We start from the raw sequence: 20,850 nt of genomic DNA, 5'->3' as shown, positions 1-20,850 counted from the left end.
ATCCAGTTGGTCCTTGAGCTGGACTTCTCTCAGGAAATCACCAGGAGTTCAGTTTAGATTTCCTAGAAATATTTGTGAAAATTTGGTCAAATAGTACTTGAGTAACTAACACTAACTGTGCCTTTTTCTGTATCCAAAGCAATTATTTTCGAACTCTTTCTTGAACTGAGACACTCCAAAGCCTGTTACGCCTCTTATTTATTTTGTGTATATTTTATTTGATAAGACACACCCTGAATTTTTTTCGATTTGCGATAAAACTATTTTTGTGAGATTTCCTACTGGAATCAGAGCTGTAATGTGCTCTCACTGATGGTGGTCAGCTGAGTTTGTAAAAGTGAAACATACTCAGTTGTCACGTCATAACCCTCACTGTACTTTGAACACAACTTGAATAAAGCCATGAACTGAAGTGTGAAATGTGATTAAACTACGGTCACCTGTCATGTTTTTATCTGAAATAAACTTCAGGTATGGAAGACAATAAGGGACATAACACACCATTGTGAAAGATGTTATGTTAGCTGCTATAGATACTTTCTGACCTGTCACCACGTAACTAAAGAATGGAAATAAATTGAAAATGGTTTAATGACCAGTTTAAAAGTCAAATCAGCATGAATATTTTAAAATATATACTGGCAGCAGTAACTTAAATTACTGTATTTTTTTTTTTTTTTGGAGTCATGACAACATAACTTAACACGAGTCCCTTATTACAAGTTCTGACAGTGTTAAGGTTAAAGCCAGCTAACATTATTTCACAATACATTTTGTCTGTGCTCCAGAAATGCACTGTGTGCTATTAGCAGCACGTTTTTTTTTTTTTTTTTTTTCTTCTTTCTTTTTTAATGCTGTGTATTTGTCAAATTGATAATGTTGCCTTGATTTGCAGTGCGTTGAGCTCTCGTGGCCACCGTAGAGTTTAGGCTGCAGACATCCAGGTAGATGGTTTCAAAGTCTAATATTTGCACTTTTCAAATTCTGCATTCACTTTTTTTTTTTTCTTGGAAGCAGCAGGAACAAGTAGTGAACACAAAACTTACAAATCACTTTGATATGGTGACCTTGTTACAGTGCAACATGAGCATTCATTTGGAGGTTTGCTCAGTTGATGTGCAGAATGGCTAGCATTGTATCGGGTAACAAAAACTCCTGAACACATGTTGACATCTGGAACCAGGTGACAGACGATGCACATTAAACTAGTTTAAGCTCGATAAACACTTTGGAACTTGATCTCTTAAACTGCAGCGACTCCGTTTGAATCCAGGTTATCAACGTCTATCAACTGGGCTTTGTTTCAGCCATAATGCTGGCGATGCTTGAAGGCACTTTCACATTTCAAAAATTGTGCTTTACTGGCACACACAAAATAAACTAATCTGCAATCAAGTAAAATAACCATTACCGAACCTAGAGCAGGTAACGCATGCTTTCATACTCTGACCAGTTACCACTAATCAATAAGCTGTTTTAAAGTTTACAAATGATAAAACAGTAGCACACAATTTAGAGTTTAAGTTTAAAGATGAAGTTTAATGCGTTGTACTGGCATTAAATATGAATGTAAAGTTGCAAGAACTTCAAACAAAATGTCCATAATTGGTAATATTTTATAACTTTTATTTAAAAGAAGAGTTTTATGATAAAAAGAGAGACAGACAGAGACAAACTGTAAATCGCTTGTCAGTTAAGATAGAAAAGGGTAGAGAATATACAGCATGTTATTACATTCTAAAGCTCACCATGGAACAAAGAAAAAAGCGACTGAATCCAGAAGTTTGTAAAAATCATTACAGAGAGAAAACATCTGAAGGCTTAGAATATGCCGATCTCTACAGCGTGGAGTGAGGCAGGCCGATCACAAGCGGAAGCGGTCAGAGAAGTTGGGTGAGTGGGGGACTGTGAGAGGAAGCTCACTCTTCTTCACGGTTACAGGTTTGTAGTGTCTGATGGGCTGAGCAGAGTGGACCTGGTGAGGTGCAGAAAACAAATGCAGTTACATCACGTTGGAATCTCTAAGACTTCCACCTCTTAATAGAGTTTGTTTACTTTAGAGTCATTAAGTGTCTCCTGAGGAGGCAGCCCTTTGAATCTGAGGACTCTTACTCAGTAATGGAATAAACTGAGTTTGGCAATGACCTGTTCTTGCCGCAGCCTGGCGACATCCTCCTTCTCCTTCTCCTCCTGCTCTCGTCTCTGCTCTTCCTCCATGAGCATCCTGAGGGCCTCCTTCTCACTGGCCTGCTGCTCGTATTCCTGCCACTCCACGGCCCGACGCTCCGTCGACAGCTCAAAGGCCTCCACAACTGTGGAAGAATCCATTCCTTAGTGCCACGACAGATGGAAGTGAAGCACAGAGAGCGCTTCTCTTCACGAGGTTTGAATAGTGTCAGTGTTCAGTGCTTTGAGCCGTTGATGGCCATGTTAAAACCATCACAATATCACAGGTCAAGGTAAAACCAGGTGTTGGTCAGCTCTGCATGTTAATAGACTTACCCACTGAAGCCCGGGCCTCCTTTTTGGGCTGGAAAGGCTCTTTATGAGTGACTGTGTTGGGCCTGGCTTTGAATACGACTTCCTCTCGTTTATGCTCTTCTTTCACCTACAGAAACAGCACTCATGAATGAATTTCAAGGTACCGTTGGTTATTGACTTTAAACCGTCAGATTGTGTCGTACCATCTGCTCCCAGCGAGTGCCCCTCACAGCTCCCCGCTCATCCAGCAGCAGTCTGAAGGGCTCAGGCTTCGTGGGCTCCAGCTTCTTCTTCTCGGGGAGGAGCACAGTGTCGAAGTCTGGCAGTAGCTGGGCCTTGAACTGCGGTACCTGGAACAGTTCAGAGGAAGCGTTAGGGGAGTGATTTAGTGGTTGTTTCTTTACTCTGGCGGTCTAAAGGACAAGGGTTGCATTTGTGGATCTCCACCTCTTCATTTCGCATTTCCTGCAGCTTCTTCTCTTTCAACGCCCTCCTCTCTCGGTCCCGCTCCTCAAAGGAGAAGGGACAGACATCCACATGGTGGTTCTCTTGTAGCTGGGGCTGGATGGGGAGGCCAAAATGAGGCACTGCGGGGGCTTTGATGGGTGAAGGCGGTTTGATCTGAGCAAGAAAAAAAGGGTAGTGTTACCTTAAGTTGAAGAAAAGTCATTATCCTTCAAGTATTAAAACAACCAGATGAGCCCTTACATCCTCGACCTTCTCCATGCGAACCCTCTTCTTCAGGGCAAAAGCTGGAGACTCTGGCACAGTAGGAAGCAGAACTTTCTTCTCCGGCAATCCCTGTTGACGAGAGGAAACCCTTTTTACTACATTCATGGTATAGAAATCAATCACTTAAAAGCCTCACAGGATTTAAACTCACCACGACTCCTTCCAGGATCTTTTTGGGCAGCGGCTGGGCTTTAAAGGTGTGCGCCTTCTCCTCCCCTCCCTGAGGCTTCTTGGTGGCCTGTCTCTCATGGAGACGTTTTTCAATCTGCAGCTCAAAGCCTTCGGGTATAGTGGGTTCCTTCACTGCCGGCCTCTTTGGGTGCTTGATGCTCTCCAGAATTTTCCTGTTTAGCTCCAAGGCCTTGAACTTAAACCTGAGTAAACACAATATTTAATGGAAATGCAATATTCAACACTGACAGGAAGGCACTGCAGGCTAGAGAGTAAACGCTGAACAATCCAGAGTCACAAGCTTCTATCAAAAGTAAGCCCAGACGTTTCCAGTGTCTTGGAGCTCTGATGGTAAAATTCATGAAAATATTACTGATCTAATCTTGCCTACTCAACAGAAAAAGACTTATTTCAAAGATTAAGTGTTCTAACATAAGTTTCCCCAAGTCATTTAGGAACAAGTAGAACAGCTGTAAGTATTTAACGGAACATGCTGGCTTACAACCAAGTAAAGAAAAGGGCAGTTGGACAGCCCACTTTGGGGCTACCATGACGGTCACGGTGGGTGTTGAAAAGTCAGCATCAATAATGATCACGCTGCTTGTTATTTTAACACGGCTTCACGAGGCATCCACCTCTGGCCGGTCTCCGACTGTCAGCTTAAGTCACACCTGGTGCTGCCTGAGGACGGCTTCAGTAGAGGTTCTTACTTGTGGAGTCTGTCCACCTCTTCAGCTTCCAGGTCAGCACTGCTCTTCACGTTGGTTGGCCGGCTCCTCTGGCGGGTCATCAGGTGAGGGGTGTGAGGCTGGGTGAGCTTCAGCTTATCACACTTCACCGCTGCTGGCCCTAGGAAACAGTTATAACCAAAGTAATTTAAGTTAAACTCAACCCAGAAGAAAACTCCACATCTAGCCCCAACTGTCCTGCACACCTCTCTCTTGACTGCTGCGACTTCGCAGATGGTAGCGGTCAGGGGTTCGTTTCTGGAACTGCTCTATCTGCTCAGCCATGGGCACGTAGGCAGCCGACTCCTCCACCTCTCTCTTGTTGCTGGTCGACAGGTTGAAGGGTTTTGGCACAGTGGCGCCTCTCATAGCCTTTGTCTAAAAAGAATAAAAGGAGAGCAACGGTAGAAATTGGGTGCAGGTTTAATGTGCACATGTACATTTGGATGTCTAGTTAACTTTCCTCTCAGCTCACCGTTGAGAATTACGACTAAACTGCGGATTCATCTTGTAACTGAGCTGGAGGACATTTCAGTTCATGCAACATCATCAAGGAGTGTATATTTATTTATCTTGATCAGATTTTATATAAGTTTCCATCTAGTGATGAAGGAATTTTGTTTTTGTTGAAACAAAATTAAATGAATCTGGCTTTACTCCAGCAGCCCGTTGTGTGCACACTGAACCCTGAAACATGTTGAAGTGAACCATTCGTGGTCCGTTTGACAGTTTGGCCCCCCCCAGGTTACACTAGAATTCTAAAAATGTGTGAGCATATGAGAAGTACTGACTGGGGAGGAGGCTTTGCGGAGCTGATTGATGAAGTCCACTTCCTTGTGGGCTGCGTTGGATGAGGCGGTCGCCTTGACACGAGTGTTGGTGCTGAAGTGGAACTCTTTGGGCACAGTCGATGTCAGGACCAACTTCTTTGGTGGTGGATCTGAAATAAGTGATGCAGATTTACTTCCAAGAAGTAAACCTGAAGAACGACTTCCGGATCCTTTGAAATGTACTAAACAGCTCGTTAGCTGGCACATAAAAAAAGGTTGTAGCAAGGACGGTCGCTAATGTTTGCAGCCACACAGAGTCAGTCAGAACTACTCACTGCCAGCCAGAGCAGCCTTGTAGCTGGCCTCATTCTGCCTGCGATGCATTGCCACTTCCTTCTGGAGGTTTCTGATGCGCTCCAGCTCCTGTTCTTCAGAGCTGTTTGGCCTGTTTGGACATAATTATCAGCAACAATACAGCTTTAACATCAGTCCTGTTCAAATCACTTAGACAGCTAGAAACACTTTGGCTCTCTGATGTGGATGTTGTATGAACCTAGCACACTGGAGAAGGCTAGAGCCCAGAGCAGACCTCCCAGTCCTTCAGCATATAACCACACAACAGAAACTCCAGTGGAGTCGGAGAAACTCACTCTGTGTTTGCAGTAGCGGAAGAGGTCTTGGGCGCTGTCCTGGTATTCTGCGGCACCTTGCTACGGAGGACACTAGTGGATCTTCGGGCAAGAGGAGGAGTTCTAGAGCAAACAACCACAGTAAAAAACCAACAAAGGAAATACAACGTGGAGACATTGACAGGGTCCCTTATAAGCAGGTGTTCAGTAAAGGCTTAAAAAGAAACCAGTCAAGGGAATCTTGACGACAAGACAGTTTTGAAACTTACTTTTTGTGTTTCTTTGATGGTGGTGGAGCCAGACCGCTGGTCAACTCCTTACGTTTTGAAACCCTAAAAGGAATGAAAGAATAAGAAATAAAACACGTTTAATCTCAAGTATAGGTCAAGTCCCCAAAAACAAACAGCTGTTAGACCCTTTTCTTTCAAACACCTGTCCCGCCGTGAAATCCAGTCTTCAAGCCCGAAACCAAGACAACTCTGGACCATAGACATCACACAACCATCTGTACAGACTGAATAATATTCCCTGTATCAAGAAAACTCAATTTGATATGAAAATTAATCTAAATCACAAAAGCAGTACCAAACAAAATTACCCATTAATGCACACTGTAATAGAAGTATAACAATGACTGTACAGGGGCCACACACACAGCTTCCAATCAGCTGCCTGACCTTTATACTATGAAGCAATTCACTAAAATAAACTATGTATTAAGTAATCCCTCTCAATCATCTCCTCTGACCCACTAGAGCAGTGTGGTGGTGTCTATCTTTAGAGACCCTAACCCTCTGCCTGGATTTGCTATGCATGTACACTGGGTGTACATGCATAACAAAACAACAACAACAACAAACACAAATAGTGAGAAAAGGCAGCTCTCGCTGCTGTACAGTATGTGATGCTGAAGGTGATACACTGGGCACGTTAGCCTCAGGTGTAGTTGAGCCGGGGGCAGGAGCGGTAAACTCTGAATGTTGTGTTAACAAACGGTTAGCAACAATTCCTGCATAGTAAGCTTTTAAAACACAGCATACATAAATCTCGCCTCCTCCACTTGTCACATGGTGCTACAGTCGGTTGGTGTGTTTGAAGCTTTGACTGGATATGAGGGGTGAACCGAGTCACTGTGACATCATCCAATGGTTTGGACACAAATGCTAAATGGACTGTACTTGTTTCTCTCTTTTCTAGTCTTGCGTCCACTCAAAGCTCTTTAACACTACATTCACCCATTCATACACTGATGACAGGGGCTACCATGCAAGGTGCCACCTGCCCATCAGGACTCTAACATTCATACACAGTACAGTAGGAGCAATTTGGGGTTAAGTGTCTTGCCCATGGACACATTGACATGGACTAGAGGAGCCGGGGATCAAACCGTCGATCCTCTGATTTAAGGATGACCCTGCTCTACCACTGAGCCACAGCATTGTGTCTGTCACTATCTTGTTCTTTGGAATCAGAAGTGACACAAGAGGGGGCGCTAGGTACAACTGAACGCTGATTAAGATATTTTTAGTCAAACAAAATGTTACAATTCATTTTCATGAAGTGAAAACAGACGGTGAAAGGGTTAAAGATCCGTTCTGGACAACACCGTGGTAGCCATCTGTCAATCACAAGGTAGCCCCGCCCTGAAGCGCACCCTGCTTTATGGTCCATTTTACTCTAAACTGATTATGCTAATGTGCCAGAATCATCAGGTAAGATTGTGTACAATTATGAATCAGTACCACAGATAATTCAGATTAATTGTGTAGCACACGTCTTCCATCACAAGGACTTTACCTGCGTGGTTGGGCAGGGGGGTGGTGAGCAGCGCTCCTCTTCGGTCGTGCACCAGTCCGAGCAGGAGAACCATCCCCCCAGGATGTGACCATGTTTGGAGGTGGAGATGTGGACACACTAGGACCTGAAACATTGAGAAATCCATACAAGTTCACATCATGAAACTATATCAACATAAAGGATCCAATTCAATTACTCTTACTTATGAACCCAAGTGGTGTTTGTTTATGGGTTTTAAGAATGGCTTTTAGTTTCTGCAAATGAACCCTTCATAACTTACAGCACTGACTGAATGCTGTGACTGAGTCCCCACGGGAAGAGATTGTAACTGCAAGACTACAGTATCTTTCCACAGAAGGAGCAAGCTACTTTTATTGTATACGCTTAAGTATCTGAATAAATTATTTTTATAGGGACTCATTTATTGTTTAGTAACTTGGGATTAGGGTGAGTAGAATACTTTTTTTTTTTTTTTATAGCAAGATGATAAATAAGGACAAACAGTGAACACAGGCCAGCTAACATCATGTAGTAAGAGTATGGGAGAACAGAGTGATGGTGAGTGAGCTATGTGAAAGGATAGGGAAGACCGTAAGTAAATGAAAGAGCAAATAACATTAATTACAAAATATCAAGAAACATGAGCTTTACACTGCAACAAAACAAAAATATGAATTAAGTCAGGGACAGTGCAACCCCGTCCACTGGCAGCGAGACATGACAAGGGAGCTCCAGAACTCGTCAGCAGGGTCAGCCAGGCCGGGTCAACCAGGTTGTTTCATTTTGTAGTTATTGACAAGAAATGTTATATATTCATTTATATTTGGTTTTTAAATGTAATTTGTGTATTGTTGGTTTGTTTTTTGACCGATCGGTTCAGCTTTGGGTCTGTTCAGCACACAGACCCTTTAAGGAGGGGGCCGGCCCATTGTGGGTTTGATCCCTTTAAAAACGTTTTCTTTGGGGGTTAGACATGCAGTTGCATAAGTCAGTGGTGACCCAGCCTTCCAGCCCGGTCCAGAGGGAACCATCAGATTTCAGTGAACTCAGCTTGAGCCGCCTAATATGAATGCATCTTCAGTAATTAGCTATAATGAAATGAAAAACACACCAGAGTCCTTTTCTGCCATGACTTGAGGGGCTATGGTGGCTCTAGGCAGGTCCAGCGCGTGGCTTCTCCTAAAGCCTCGTTCAGGCCCCAAAGGAGTTTTAAGGTGGCCATCTGCTCCTCCAGTCTGTTGTTCTGCACAAGGAGACAGTCACAGATCAAGAAGATGGACTCTTCAGATTCTTTGATGGTTAATTTAACATAAATATTGGCTACTCTATAGTATAGTTTTCATTACCAGTTTCAATTTTGTAGCAATGGTAGAAATACTACTTGTACGATATTGTTAGAACTCAAAATACTCATTCCTCTTCTGATAAGTCACACCGTGCTTGAACACAGCAACACAGTTAACACCCATCCGACCGAAGGGTGACACTGAATGGGTCATGGCGTCCTCCTGACCAGCTGGGTGCAGAGAAGTGAAATGATTCATGATGCCAGCATTCAAAACAGGACCTTAGGAGAGAAGCTGCTGTCCTAAAGTGTTCAAGTGTTGTCAGGCATCGGCTGCTTTCATCGTGTGCCGCATATTTTATTATGTTCGTTATGCACCTCCCGTCATGTCAAATTCCTTGCATGTTCAACATACCATGGCAATAAACTGTTGTGATTCTGATATTTGTCTACTTTTGAACCCTTACTGTCACAAGAAATGGAGTGGAGGCCATTCACACATTTTCATTAGGAAATTGCAAAAGTCCTCTTCTACCAGCGAGCCGAGGCCATCAGGACAACTTCTATGAGATGAACCCACATCACTGACTTCCTTTGTGCTGAGATAGTTTGTCTTCCAAACACTTTGCTTTAAAAAGAAAAGAAAACGAGCGAGGGGCTGGGAAGAGACGGCAGCACAGCAAACAGCGTACATGGAGGTGAAATATAGTATGTGGCTCATGGCGACAAGAGCAACAAAAGACAACACCGGTTACTGCAGACTCAGAGTTTTAACAATAAAAAGACAGCAGCAATACTTTGTCCTGAGCATGTTGCCGTTAGGCTAAATGAATCCAACGTGAACAAAACAGCGGTTGGATCAGAGGATAATATCGGAGAGAGACTTACCAAACCACACATCTTCACTTTCGGCATTGTCCAGATCTATGAAGTCGACTACGTGTGACGGGGCATCGAACTCGTAGCGATCACCGGAGTCGCCTTCAGCCATGTTCTCAAATCGTGTTATTAGTTAGTCACCTAAACAGGAAACAAGTAACGTTAAACACGGAAAATCTTGGTTTAGAAATGCCCTGATGCGTTCAGTTACCGTTAACGTAACGTACACCCGATAGCTGTATGATTAGCTAGATGAGACGGGCTGGAATGGACCGAGGGAAAACTTCACAAAACAATTCCACTTTGCCTGGAAGGAAATGTAATGGTACATTGCCGTGGAAATGTACGTTAACGGTATACTACGGAGTGGCTAGTAAGAGTGGTATTTTCTTCACGAATAGTACGTAATGACGTTAACGTGGCCGAGGGAAAACTAACTAAAGCTAACGTTAAACTCGCCTTCATTGGCATGTATCAAACTACTGTTAGCTAATTCGAATTCACACATTAGTAGTATTGGTAGAGCTATCTGGGTTAGTAAACTTGAACTCTGAACACAAGGAAACAATTACTGATGTAGCCTTAGTACAAAATAAGTACATTCATTGGAAAAAGCTTACCGAAACCGTCTGTTCTCTGAGCGAATGAAACGACAGAGAGCCGTTAGCGCGTATATCGCTTTCATTTTAAACCAGCCAATGGTTAACATCATGATCACAAGCTCGCTGTTCATTGGCTCATACAAGTCAACTTCCTTTGACCTGACCACGTGATCAACACAAATAAAAATATGATAATATTAATATATCAAATAAAATATGGAACTATGTACGCACGAAACAAAACGAATGCATGGTTCATTAATCATAGAAGTCTGAGCGTATATAATAATAGAGAAAAACAAACGAAGTCTGGAAGCGTTCATGGGTACGGTAATGCTTCCGTCATGGGACCTTCAGAATAAGACAGGTGAGTAAATGTTATTTAGGTAAATTATCAAATTAACTCAATTAATGAACAGGGGCCGCTTGGCAGTAGCGTCCACTCATCATGGTTGCACGTGTGTTCACAGTAAAGGAACTGATGCTCTATAGTTACTATTGTAGAACAGAAAATTGACAGATTCATTTTTGATGTAAAAAAAGCACTCAATGGATACACATTACATACAATTGTATAGTGGGTCTCCTTTAATTTAGGAGGAACAAGGTATCTCAAATAAAAAGAAAGGGATGTTTGTTCTCATCAGACATACCATGAAAAAACAGAGGTGAAAATAACCAAGAATACTTTGTTTAAAAGGACAGGACCGACTAACATGATGCAGCTGGAACCTAGTGAGTTATCTGGGTTGTCTGTGCTCTATATTCAGATTTTGCCTGTGTTAACTGCCAACACGCCTTTAAACCCTTTAATCCTTGTATGCTAAACATAGACTGTATATACAAAGTGGACGTCATCATCGTGACGTCACCCACTGAATTGCAGACTGCCGTTCAGAAGTCTTGGCCCTTTCTCAATACCAAGTACGCCAAGTATGGAATTTTTTTGGTTATTTTTTTCCGAACCAATGAACAGAAGTTACCATCTTGGAATGCGGAGGAGCGACGTAGAGACGCTATATAAGGCTCTGGTAGCCTGTCAATCAAATTTAGTCTGCCCCAAAACATAGCTTCATGGTCTGTTTGACTCTAAATGGACCATAATTTACCAAATGAGCATCAAGAGATTGAGACCATGAATTCATGTTTGCAATGTTTACTGAGGTAATAAATCAAGTGAGAAGTAGAGTTATTCTGACTTCTTTATGAAACCAGAGGAGTCGCCCCCTGCTTGCCAGTAGAGAGAATGCTCTAGAGTCTAGACACTTCCGCATTGGCGTGACTCGGTAGAACCGGAGTTTGCCGCCTGGTGCTAACTCAGTCTTCTTCTGTGTATAACTGACAGTTTTGAGGGGGGTTTGGGGGCTAGTTTTGCCTCATGGTGCTAGTTGTGGCCCTTGGAATTGGTGGTTCATCAGTCATTTGGCAAGGGCTGTTGGTGTATTGATTGATTTTTTTGGCCACTTGGGAGCAGAGGATGAAGTTGTAAACACAACAAACAAACGATCACCTTATAAAGTTCACCAGCTAGACAGACTCCATCTGTATCTGTCTGCTGTTTGGGCACAAGGCAGACTCACGGACTTCCAGACGATTTTCAAATCATTGAGTGCTTTAAGGCTCTCTTGCAGACATTTTTAGTCCTTTATGAACACTTTCTGTAAAGCCCTTTGGTGGGAATTATCCACAACTCATATCGTAGTGATATTAAACACGGGGTAACCAGGGGAAGCCCGGAGGCGTAAACATAAAGTAAAGAATGAGGACAACACATGCGTGTTGAGGCTCTCAACATGGCAGCGCGGCTCTTGCTCTTGCTGACCAACCTGAGGGTGGATGCTATGCTTTAGCGACGATGCCGTGGGTCATGGATGACGTTATCGGTTTAAACCACTGTATGAGAGCAGGGCAGAGTAATAGCTGTGAGCTAACCAGTAGGGCATGCCTACATGCACTAACATGCACTAAAAGCATCAAGGTATCGTGAAAATTGCTTCAAAGTGCTCTCCACTTCATATTTTTACCATTTCAAGCCCATGCAGCCTCTCACATTAAACCATTTGCCATGTGACGTAAGTGAAGTCCCTGAGGGTTCATGGTTTAAGGCCTTTAGGGGTATACAGTGCTAAAAATGGCAATGAGTCAGCATTTTTGCACTTCTGATTCGTCTCAAAGTTAGTGGGTATTTTAATGGGTTTTTTGGTGAGATGCCTGAAATAAGGTCCGTGTTTAAGAGTTTTAAAAGTTTTTTTACGATATAAAATAGGTCAGTTAATACCCCTCTGGTGAAATTAGAAGCTTTGACTCTCAAAAAAGGCGCTTGCTAACAAGTGGCTTATTGAGTCTTCTAAAAGTCATCACATCAACTCATCTGCCTTCATAGCTTTTTTTGTGTAGAGTTGCACTCGTGCACCGTGGTGTAGTTCTTTTAGAGCCTAACGTTAGCTTATTTTCCGCAATAATACAAAATCCAACCAGTGCATGCTAATATCCTGTTGGACTACGAAAATACATCATCCCTGCAGCTCTTTGCAGGGAATCAGGCCCTTGATTTTGGCATTTTGGCAATCGCCAGTCTACTTTACGATCACTCAGACACATTGAAATAGAAAGACATTCAAGTTTATATTCTACATAGGATAATTATTGTCATTTAATAATTAACACCATTATTATATAGTAATGTAAAGACTAACTAAATAAGTTTTGTTTCTTATTAGTTACATGTTAGAAGTGAATATATATATATATAATTAAAAGTAAGGGTTGTCACTTCATATTCATCAACATGAATCCCATTACTTTATGACTTCTGACTGCAGGTCGCAGGCTGCAGCGAGGCCAGATCTGGGTCTGTACACGGTGGACCGGTCTCTGCTGGAGGATCTGGGTCCGTCCACGGTGGACCGGTCTCTGCTGGAGGATCTGGGTCCGTCCACGGTGGACCGGTCTCTGCTGGAGGATCTGGGTCCGTCCATGGTGGACCGGTCTCTGCTGGAGGCCCCGCTGGAGTCTGAGCTGAAGGAGTTTCTGGTGAACCTGCATGATTTCATCTGGTTTCACCAGAATCCGATCCGGTGGCACCGATGACGAGCATTAAGAATAACTCTATAGAAATAGACCATCTTCTCTCTGATGGTCTAGTTCACTGATGGAGGTCATATAGAGGATCAGGACTACACTGAGACTGGTTCATGACCTGTTGAAGTTCCTCACAGTTACTTTAGGTATATAAACTGATGATTACGGATGGGCACACATCCTGGTTTTGAACTCTCGTTTAGTTTTACCCAACATAATAAATCACATGGGCATTTTAACAGGCTGACCACAAATGTAGTGCGACATGTGATTCTGACTCTGATCTTGATGTCAACAGTTCTCAGGATGGATGAACTGATTGCCCTTTATCATAGAAAAGCATTATCAAATGATTATCAAAAGGTTTCTTAAGCCAGTTCATGACTTTAGGTCATCACGTAAATTGGGGGACCTCTTATGAAACAATCTGGGCAGTTTGAAATGGACTTTCTATGGGAGCATCACTTTTCAATAGGGCCGTCCAGATGCAATCTCAAAGATGGACATCTGTACCGATCGAGGCCTTCTTTAACTGATCGGTGGGCTGTATTGAGCTAGAGCCAGATCTCATCCAGTTGTCACACAAGTGTTTTCATGGTTTCATGCACAGCAACGCAACGAGTGCAGCCGCCGTCAACTCTCCGCTGTCTCTCTGCAGGGTTCTGTGTGAGCATGACCCAGAGAACCAGCACACTCTACAAACTACAGCAAAACACTCTTTATGCATGTTATTTACTTAACAGTTTCATTTCAGCTCATTACTGTCAACTATGGTGCGTAGTCCACCGACGACAGCCAACAACAACCACACTCACCACCACACTGCAACCAAGCCCCCCGAGCATTAGGCAAACAAGAGTCAATTATTAACGTAATCCGAGGTAAAGCTCAACTAAACAGTTCATTTAACTCAAAGTTTGCATTTAAGCAACTAAACAGTTTTAAAGGAAGAAATTCCCTTGATACAGCGACAAGGCCAAAAAGATTAGAGGAAATTTGTTACTTTATACTTATTTTATAAAAAATACAAATAATTACTGTTAAGAAACAGCTTGAAAGCAGGCAAAAAACGAAATTGCTAATGCAGGGCAGAGCTATTCAATTGACAAGCATATACACTAGATTGATTTTTATAACTTCAATGTAATTGAAGTGTGCACTATGCAGCTGTATTCTTCAGGAAAATACAAGTAGTCGATTGAGGCCCGGTATCAGCAGATGCTCTATAATAAATGACTCAGATCGGGGGCAAAACACTTGATCGGGTCATCCCTTCTTTAAAATATGCCAATATCCACAAACTACATGTACTGACATAGATGGAGGACAATAGGTGGATACAGATGGTAGACCTGAGAAGTCAGACGACCGCTGAACTTGGCATTCTTTATTGAGATGGTTGTCCAATAGACTTCAGCTTGTCATTTAAAGATTAATCCCAATTAAAATGTGTCCAATCCTCAGTAGACTTCCTGTCTGACATCACATTATTTTACAGTATTAATAACAGAGAATACACAACATGAAGAAAACAGTAATGAGAGAATTCTAGACTAAAACTTTGGTGATCAGGGAAAAAACATAGAACTGACAGTCAAGCACAAAGGACGACTGATGCCGTGGGGTAGGAGTCAGTGGAGAGGGCCTGAGTTGCCACTTTGAAGGGTTTCAGAGTGTCTTTTAGTTGCTTAACCATCGACCCCTCAGAAGTGCTAAGCTCCAAATGGGACTTTTCAGAGACTACGGCTGCCACTGCTGCTTGTTGCAGAGATGCACAACAGATCATGTCGTAGGTGGTGTTCCATCTGGTGCAGCAGTCAGTTGTTAGTCGCTCCATTTCAAATCCAAGGAGCTTTTCTTCCAGCAGGCTGCTGTCTGACGGAGGCCTTCCCAAATGAGCTGCAGTTTGCTTTAATCTGGAGAGGGTCGCGTCAACAGCTTTCACCTCAAGCCCCTTGCGCACTGCCACGTTCAGCATGTGGGGGAAACAAGGTACATTAATAAGCCCTAAATTGCGTATGGCTTTCACATAGTTCAGAGCGTTGTCCGTAGCAACCGCTACAACCGCTTTTCAGAAGATGTCAAATTCATCCAGCGTGCTGCCGATGCTTTCTGCAACGTGGACAGCTGTGTGACTTCCTCTCAGCTCTCAGTGCATAGAACATAATTGTCAAGTTGCCATGAGTCTGTAATAAAGTGAGCTGTGACTGTGACATAACCCAGTGAGCACTAACCTGGATTTCAACGTTGATTTCTGGTTCAAAAAGCGTTGATATGAGGTCTGAACGTCTTAGACGTATTTTAAACGTCTTTTGAACCGGCTAAATTACAGTTACAATATCAACGTGTCACAAAACACCAATTTGTTTTAAAATATTGATGGTTTGTTAAGTTGTAGGTTGAAAGAGATGCGATTTTGGTTACTTTAAACGTATTTCTCTAAAATCATATTACTCTGGCCGGTGAAATCTGGTCTACACGAAGATGTTATTTCAACGCATTTAATGTTTCATACAAAACTTCGTACATATGGAACTATAGACTGTGTGCTGTCAACAAGAAGCTCCCAGGACATCGTAATGAGAGCAGAGCACATTATGTCTGTATGTTCACGTAAAATACAACTGTGTTTAGAGAGAGAGCCTGCGTGCGTGTGTAACTGGTTGCCATGGTGACGACGCACCTGGTGTTAGAGGCAGACTGATTAAGAAACATTACAGTAAACAGTGATTTTGAACAAAGCCCCTTTTAACAAAAAGCAGGAGCCTGAGTGCCAAAATATGGATACTGTGAGAAAGATAAGACTCTGCCGAACGCGGAGATGTGTTTATGTTTATGTTTGTGGTGTTACAAATGTGAGCTCCAGAGCAATAGACAAAACTGGTACCGTCTGCTTTCTTTGAGAAATGAGTGGTCAGATTTAACATGGAGTCTAATGGAGCAGTTGGTTGGAGTTCATGTCGCTCTGCGGCTCCTTGAGCCAAATGTGTAAGTCTGTGGGATTCCACAGTCATTTGTCTACGACAAGGACAAGATTAGCTACTTTTACATCCGAAAATTATTCATGAAGAGTGAAGATTTTGGACACAGTGGCAAAAGACAAATGTTTTTTTCACAAGAATCTCAAGCTGCTCTTCACTCTAGCGATGACATCACGCACTCTAAGCTGCGCAATACACACCCATTATAAAGTCAGAAAAGGGCTGAAAAAATCATAAAAGTTAAAATGAGATAGTTGAAAAAGTGTAAAAGATATCAAAAAGCTGAATTATGCGGCAATAGATCAGGGTTTTCTCAACATTTTAAAGTTTAAATGGTGTCTGTAGCTGAAAGTATGAGGAAGTAGAAGGATTTGAAAGCTGAAGAGGATTTGAACATTTTCTCCATAGAAACCCATTCAAAGAAAACATTGAAAAAAAGCTTAATAATTCAAAAAGTTTAAAGATTATAAATATGAAAAGTCATAGCACCCCTCTGCTGAAAGAACTGACCATTTTGATAGTTGAACAGCATTCCAACAATAAAACAAGTATTTAAACTGTGTACAGCCCCACTCGCTGTACGTAGTAAGAGAAATACGGAAAATACACGTGTATTTTACATGTGAAATGTCCTAAATACTCTATTTTATAACATTGGGCTACAGAGACAGTCCACAAAGAAAGTGTCTCCAATATTAACTAACACACATGTCTGTTTACTTTCGTGACATGCTAACACTACAAGCTAACATGCTAATGCTACAATTGCTAGCAGCCTCGCCACCATGGTGAGCATAACATGATATTAATGGTATGGTAATGATATTTCGGTTTGCAATTTTGGAATAAAGTAGTTCAAGTACTTACAGAGTATGTCATTAGCGTGACGCCTCGTTTAGTCCGTCAGCTCGTTCACTTCACTCATCAACTCAGTAAGCGCTAGCTAGCTAGCTCAAATCGTTTAGACAGCACGGCTGGAGAGACACTCCATCCTTCTCTAACTTAGAAAAATGCACCCATGCGTGTTCCAGCAGTAAACACAGAGTTGTATTTTACGTGAACATACAGACATAATATGCTCTGCTCTTATTACGATGTCCTGGGAGCTTCTTGTTGACAGCACACAGTCTATAGTTCCATATTTATGAAGTTTTGTATGAAACATTAAATGCGTTGAAATAACGTCTTCGTGTAGACCAGATTTCACCGGCCAGCGTAATATGATTTTGGAGAAATACGTTTAAAGTAACCAAAAGAATATTGTAAACATATAATACATTCCATATGGAAACATATTGTGACTAACATATTTATTATTGTGACCACTTGGGGTGCTATCAAATCCTACTAATAATGTTTTTAATACTGAAATCCTTCACACAAACCATCAATATTTTAAAACAAATTGGTGTTTTGTGACACGTTGATATTGTAACCGTAATTTAGCCGGTTCAAAAGACGGTTAAAATACGTCTAAGACGTTCAGACCTCATATCAACGCTTTTTCAACCAGAAATCAACATTGAAATCCGGGTTAGTGCTCACTGGGTAAAATCCTGAAACCCCTCCCCCGAAACAATATCAATGGGCCGCATATCCTTGCATATAAATCTCGCTATTTTATTGGTGATTGCCTTTTTACGAGCTTCTGGCAAGGGGCGCGCTGAGGCCGACTGTGTGGGCACCGTGCGATGTTTTACACCCGCTGCCTCACTTGGGTGGCAACCTAGCAGGTGAGTGTGCAGATTGGTTGTCGTTGTAAAGTAAGACAGCTGCTTTGCACAAAGTCGACAAACAGCCTTATCTTTTTTGGTCACGTTGCCATCTATTTTGCAGAACCCAAAGAACTTCCACACACTGCTTCTCAGATGCTTTGGTGTCATGGTCGTCCGCTCGCGGCGGCTTTGCCCGCTGCTGTCCTCCGTTTTCATAGCAAGTGACATAATACTTTTTATTGGATCTTCCACTTCTGACTCCATGGCTTGGCTGCTTTTAGTCCCAGGAGCTACGTGAGAAAGAAAGCAACAATTAGAATGTTAAAACAGAGTGTTGTAGCATAGCAACCATGTTGTCTTAAACCAGTGGTTCTCAAAATCAAACAAAGAAAAATGTTCATGCCCCCACCGCCCACAAAAAATAGCTTATTGTGGCTGTAATTCACCTGTTTTGTACTGAATATCTTTTCAAGATAATAACAATAAAGTGCAACCCGTGAAAAACTAAACAAAACAAGTTCAAATATTTGGCAATAAAGAGTTTTACTGAGTTTTACACTGCATATCTTTTCAAAACAACAATAACGTGCAACCTGTGCAAAACAAAACAAAATGAGTGCAGATATGTGTCACACATACCAGGAGCATTTTATTTTAAATATGAGCTTTAAAATGTAGCATTCTAAAAGTAAAATAATAGCTGTTAACTGCACGTGGGACTGTTGGGACTGTTAGTCCACTGGCTGTGGTCATTACAGTGAACAGTGTCTGTCAGTGTGATGAGAGGGCACGTGAGCCCTTGTTGCTGTACTTTATCTCCTTGGAGCAGAGGCTGCATTTAGCATACCCTGCCTTATCAATGTATTTAAAATAATGTGACAGCAGGAAGCTGTACTCACGTCTGTTTAGACCTCCACCTTTATCCAGGCCTCTCATTCTACTTTGAGTTAAAACAAACAACCTGCCAGCAGATCCGCCGTTGTTCGGGTTTAACGTTAACGAGTGACCGCGTGAACTGAACCGGAACACGGGGGGGGGCTTCATGTTTCATCACGTTACGTTTTTTCCTCCTAAATTGTGATAATGACGAACGTTAACAGTCCACGAAGTTCCGCATGCAGTGGACGTTAACTTAACCCAGCAAGTCTGAACGGTAACGGAACATAACATAACCTATGCACACTGTAGAACCCTTGTGTTGTCCTGGGGTCATTTTTGACCCCAGGATAGCACAAAATGTTCTAAATAAATGAGACATCATATTTTTGGTTTAATATTGAATGACTTTTCCTAATTTAATGGGGACAACTGGGTAAACACAAACTCAACATGTTGATATGTAAAGTTTTATGTAAAGCCATTAAAACACTCAAAAAATATCTCTTTCCAATTTTAGGTCAATCGGTGAGATTTTATGGTGATCTGCATATTTCTCCATAGTCCCGTAACAGGGATTCTGGATGTATACGGGTTTGGGTGTCGTGGGGGGTTGTTTTATTTAAAGGGCTATTTAGGTAGTCAACAAAAAACTAAGTACCTGACACATAAACTTGGGTAGCAATTTTAATTACAATAATGCTCTGCAGGTTTAAATTGCTGGGGTCAAAAATGACCCCAGGATAACAGGTGTTAGTAAATTTGAAGGTAACAGGAGGGTTAAATGTTGCAGAAATGAATGTTGACATGTTTTATATGTCAGGTAATGACTTGGAATAAAGTTGACTAAGGAGTTGAAACACAGAGGTGGGTGATAATTTATACTGTATGCTTTATAAACAGTCAAACCTGACGGGGTCATTTTTGACCCCAGAGGACAACAGGTGTGATTATGTGCTGCCATTAGAAAAATTCAAATGATTCAAGAACAGCATCCTCACTAAACTTTGATATGTACCTCTCTGTGATCAGTCAAATAGTAAAAAAATAATATAAAGTCAAAATAATTCATTGTTTCATTGTATTTTCACTCAAAAACAGGGTATACTTTTATGTAAACAAGGTCTATTGGCCCTAAATTCCAAAATGAAGGGAACGATTTGTGGTAATGTGTTGGACTGAAGTAAGACTAAAGGTGTAAAACAGAATTGATTGACAATTTATACTGTATGCTTTAAAAACAGTCAAACCAGGTGGGGTCATTTTTGACCCCAGAGGACAACAGGTGTATGGCAGTCGGGAGGACAACACAAAGGTTAGGAAGGTCCGCCTGGTCTTTTTGTCTTTTTTCTTCAATAAATATGTTAGACAATGTCCTTTTTGAAAATTATTTTGCTCCTTTTTTCAGGAGAAATGTAACTTTCAAAACCAGGCAAGTATTTGTCATTATTATATGTTATAAATGCTTAAAACAAGTGTGTAATAACAAAAAAGTAAATAACCGGATTTGAATTGTCATCAGTTTCTCTTTATAAACAATTGTAAATGTACATGACTTTACAAAAGATTACAAAAATGAAATTCAACCTATTTTTCATATTCTCAAACAGTTTTGTTTGCCTCGAGCTTTCAGTGTCCATGCTACAGGCATATTATATTTGTCTATGTCTAGGCAATTTTTAGCAGCAGGGGTAGTCCCTGGTTCTTCTCCAGCTGAAGACAGAGCTCAACCTTGCACTCCTCACACATCCAGGGTGTGCTTTTATGGCAGAGAGTGCACTGTTTCCTCTTGGATATATACACTAGATATTGAAAAACATTATTGTAATAACGCTGGGAATAAATATCCAGAGTATACAAACTGAATTACTTACTGTGGTTGAGATGGGGACATTCCTCCTGTCTCCTAGTGTTCATCGTCCTCCAAACGTCTCGAGGGGACTCTCCTTCCTCTGCCTCGTGGACTCCTCGACATGGTGGCGAAAAAAGCCGTCAAAAAAACCCCTCAAAAACTCTCAGAAACAACACTAATACTATTATTTACAACACTACAATATAATTTATGAAGAAAACACCACTAAAACATCGCAAAAAACACTTCAACAATAGTCAAAAGCTGTACT

The 20,850-nt window shown here is 41.8% G+C and overlaps 1 protein-coding gene across 3 annotated transcripts; it reads right to left on the bottom strand.

The window, feature by feature from the left end:
• Window positions 1-1,605: 1,605 nt before the first annotated feature.
• LOC116399987 (targeting protein for Xklp2-like) lies at window positions 1,606-10,172 on the bottom strand. 3 transcript variants are annotated; one of them, XM_031877566.1, is made up of 17 exons: window positions 10,093-10,172; window positions 9,482-9,613; window positions 8,420-8,551; window positions 7,309-7,432; window positions 5,781-5,843; window positions 5,533-5,634; window positions 5,218-5,327; window positions 4,904-5,052; window positions 4,319-4,490; window positions 4,095-4,233; window positions 3,365-3,587; window positions 3,190-3,282; window positions 2,929-3,102; window positions 2,685-2,831; window positions 2,503-2,608; window positions 2,146-2,312; window positions 1,606-1,975 (listed from the first exon to the last, which is right to left on the bottom strand). In XM_031877566.1, exons 2-17 carry the CDS (start codon window positions 9,582-9,584, stop codon window positions 1,865-1,867), a joined length of 2,115 nt encoding a protein of 704 aa, XP_031733426.1. In that variant the 5' UTR covers window positions 9,585-9,613; window positions 10,093-10,172; the 3' UTR covers window positions 1,606-1,864. The 3 variants fall into 3 exon arrangements, with proteins under 3 accessions (XP_031733426.1, XP_031733427.1, XP_031733428.1); XM_031877567.1 differs by lacking the exon at window positions 10,093-10,172 and adding an exon at window positions 9,684-9,884; XM_031877568.1 differs by lacking the exon at window positions 10,093-10,172 and adding an exon at window positions 9,700-9,884.
• Between the last annotated feature and the right edge of the window lie 10,678 nt (window positions 10,173-20,850).

This window comes from Anarrhichthys ocellatus, unplaced genomic scaffold, assembly GCF_004355925.1.
Source record: "Anarrhichthys ocellatus isolate YVR2014 unplaced genomic scaffold, GSC_Weel_1.0 scaffold140, whole genome shotgun sequence".
Lineage (NCBI taxonomy): Eukaryota > Metazoa > Chordata > Actinopteri > Perciformes > Anarhichadidae > Anarrhichthys > Anarrhichthys ocellatus.
This window is presented reverse-complemented; position numbering and strand designations above follow the sequence as displayed.

Bases quoted from the DNA above. Each gene is read 5' to 3' on its own strand.
- LOC116399987 (XM_031877566.1), bottom strand. From the start codon at position 9,584: ATGGCTGAAGGCGACTCCGGTGATCGCTACGAGTTCGATGCCCCGTCA. The intron at 7,433-8,419 runs GTGTGTTTTTCA...TCAATGTTTCAG, and splicing joins CATGGCAGAAAAGGACTCTG to GTCCTAGTGTGTCCACATCT. The intron at 4,234-4,318 runs GTGTGCAGGACA...ACTGTTTCCTAG, and splicing joins TCGCAGCAGTCAAGAGAGAG to GGCCAGCAGCGGTGAAGTGT.